The 3,272-nt window shown below is 29.0% G+C and overlaps 1 protein-coding gene across 1 annotated transcript in view; it reads left to right on the forward strand.

The window, feature by feature from the left end:
* Positions 1–248: 248 nt before the first annotated feature.
* The window catches only part of LOC106458624 (porphobilinogen deaminase-like), a 17,457-nt gene continuing 14,433 nt past the window's right edge, over positions 249–3,272 (forward strand). Inside the window, exons 1-2 of the mRNA XM_013918147.2 lie at positions 249–430; positions 987–1,064. Of these exons, the coding sequence (XP_013773601.1) occupies positions 249–430; positions 987–1,064 (260 nt within the window). The remainder of the gene's footprint in view (positions 431–986; positions 1,065–3,272) is intronic.

Below are 3,272 nucleotides of genomic sequence, written 5' to 3' on the forward strand. Positions count from 1 at the left end.
ACGAGATACATTAAGGACATTTTGTTCCAAAGGAGAAAATTTTTCATTTGAACTGTGCTATCAGCACCGGAATAAATTGTGATACGTAACGAATTCAATTACCCCTCTCCACATGATTGTACGAATCTACTGATCAAGCTATTGCACGTAACATTCATAAGAAAGTCCGTGAATTGAATTCTCTACATTACAACTCAATGAAGAATTTAAAATCCGAGAAACTTGCAAATCGTAACTCAGGGTATAGGATGAGAGATTCTTACTTTCCTCAAAATGTAAGAAAATCACCATACATTAGTTATGACAATCTGACAATGAACACACCACCTACTTCTGTTGTCAAGATACCCCAGGTAGTTTATTGTATTATTTGTAACAACTGTGACCAAACCTCTGTAGGAGAACCAAGCTTAAGTCTTGCTGAGCAAATGTGAGAAGACTTACGTGGCATCTTGGTTAAAGATCAAGATAAACCTGTAGTTTGGCACTTCAACAAAGCTGATCATTCTCTTGAGAACTTTAAAGTACTTACCTTACTTACCAACACCAGTAAGAGAACCATAATCGAAAAAGAAATAATTTTTAATTTGGATTGTTTAAGTCCTTTGGGTATTAATGAACAGTTCAGCTTTTTTATATATTTTTTAAATACCCTTCTTATATTATCTTAAAATGTTTAAGTTAAAGTTGTTCTAAATTTCTAATAATTTTTAATATTGTTTTTTAATCATAGCTTTATTTTATTGTTTTTACTGTATTGTTTAATTCTCATAGTTATATCTCTTATTACATTCTGTTTTTATGTATTGTTTCATTTCAAAATGTTTTTGTTACTGTCATTAATCGATAGGCTCGTTTCTGGCTTGAAAAAGAGTGATTGCTTGAAACATCGCCAAGTAAATAAATTACTACCATAGTTTTTTAAAGGTGATTTTTCTCAAAGTATATATAATATATATACATATATAAATTGTTTTTCCCATCAGACGAGAAGATCCCAGTGATGCTGTAGTTCTACATCTAAATAACCAGAACAAAACACTTGCATCATTGCAACCAGAAAGGTATATAATATTCAGTAATATTCTTGATGGAAGAATTTAACCTTGTATTTGGAGGGTGAAACTTATGGTTTCAGAATATGGATCAATTGTTTTTTTTAAGTATTATATCATATTATCTTCTTTAAGAAGTGACATAAAAATAAATGTTATTTAAAATGACCTCTTCCTTATTATAAGAGAGAAAACATTAAGATAAAATTATCTGATTAAAATTCTAGTAAGACAAATATTTCTTACTAGAGCACTGGCAAATTATTTTTATTGTATAAGCGTATATGTAAAAGTGCAGTACTCTTGCTTCAAGTTTTTAAATCAAACATAGCCATAAGCTTGAAGTGAAATATTCAAAATACATAAAAGTTTATGAGTTGTGAAAGATATGGAAATGAGATTACATTATAGCTAAATAGTTAAGTTCTACATATGTGATTTCTTTCATACTCTTTCTCATGAACAAGAGTTTAGTGACATAGAGCTAAGAATTGAGATAGTGTTAAGTGTGAGCTGTAAATTAGTTCTCAATCGTCATTTTTGTTATTCAACTTCATTGTAATTAAAAAGGGTATACATGTGAATTGCTTTCTTGCTATGAATATGCATATACATTTGTTCAGCACAATATATACTAAGAAGTTACATTAACAACTTTTGTTGGTAAAATGTTTAAATTTTATATCTTTCACGGTCTTCATGTTTCTTAAAAAATTATTAATTTTTATTATGCAGGTACCATTTTTTGTTTGTTGTAATAGCATGATGTTTGTGTATAGGTTTTAATGCATTTTTTTGAACTTAACATTTTTGGTCCCCACACTGTTTCTTATAGATTAGTAACAAACTTTGACTAAGGTTTTTCTGTGATTGACAAGGAGCATGTTTTGCCCTAGTTTTAAAATAATCTTGCTCAGCTGCTTAAATTATATTTGCAACTTTAAAGATATATCTTACAACAATATTTAATGCATAAAATATGTAACACAACAGAGAAGACTGGCGTGATTTGGTGGGAATATTCATTATTTCCAATCTTTTAGTAATATGGTGTTTTAATTATTGTATTTGAAATTGTTTAACTAAGAATTTATAGATTAAAACAGCCAGATGCTTTTGTTGGAAATTTCTAGGTTAAGTAATAGAACAGATTTCTGAGATTACATCTCACCCCTCTCACAAAGAGCTTTCATGACTTATACTGCCCTCTGTTTTTGCTTGTCAATAGTCCAGATACTCTCACTTATCTCAATACTAACATGTAAATTATTGTGCAGCAACCCTCCACCAATAGGAGTGACATTATCACGACTATCATACCTATCACTCTCTCTAATTTTGTAGCTGTTAACTCTCTTAATATGGGCTTGATCAATTTTACCAGCCACATGACCTCTTTGTACTCGTTCAAAGTCTTTATAAATTTGATACTACTAACTTTTAATATAGTTTGTATATGTTCACGAAATTTAGCAGTCTTTCAGTAAACATAAGTCTTTCACATACAAAAAAAGATTTGTCCGTGAATATATCAAGTATTTGTTTTGAATAGTCTGTGTGCAAAGTGATTTTGATATTAAGACTAAAATACTTTTCTTCATCTCAAAAATTTCTAAAACCTCCGAAATACACTTCAGTTGTTTCTTTTCAGTAAAATTTTATATTTTATCTGTTATTTTCTCTGCTCTAACTCTATTTGCAGTTGGTCAATTTGACTGACCTCATAACCACCAAATAAATACAAAAATATCAAAATAAATCTAAATTAACCTTTTTTCTTTCTAGAATGACTTCAAATGTAACATGAAAGTACATTCGTTTATCCTAAGTAGCTTTAAACTCTTAACAGTATACATCTATTTATAATTAAATTTTATTATTTTATTGCCCTTTGAATTGTGTCTAACTACTATTTGCCCCATTATAAGTTGTAAATCACTTGAGGAATGTGCAGACCATGTTATGCTATCAAATTACTTTACCCATGAGCTACTCCGAGCTGCTCGCATGTGAGCCTTGTGAAATATTTTTATTATATTATTATTATTTTTTATTTTACCTAATCTAACCTTAACTAACCTAAAGAAATCCCTATTTTTACATTTTAGTTACTTTTATAATAATAAAAAAAGAATAATCATGAAACAAGAAATAAAGTATTTACCTGAGTATTTTTTTTTGCAGTCGACTATTGATGACACTTAACTCTACTTTTTT

Source organism: Limulus polyphemus, unplaced genomic scaffold, assembly GCF_000517525.1.
Source record: "Limulus polyphemus unplaced genomic scaffold, Limulus_polyphemus-2.1.2 Scaffold494, whole genome shotgun sequence".
In the NCBI taxonomy this organism is placed as follows: Eukaryota; Metazoa; Arthropoda; class Merostomata; order Xiphosura; family Limulidae; genus Limulus; species Limulus polyphemus.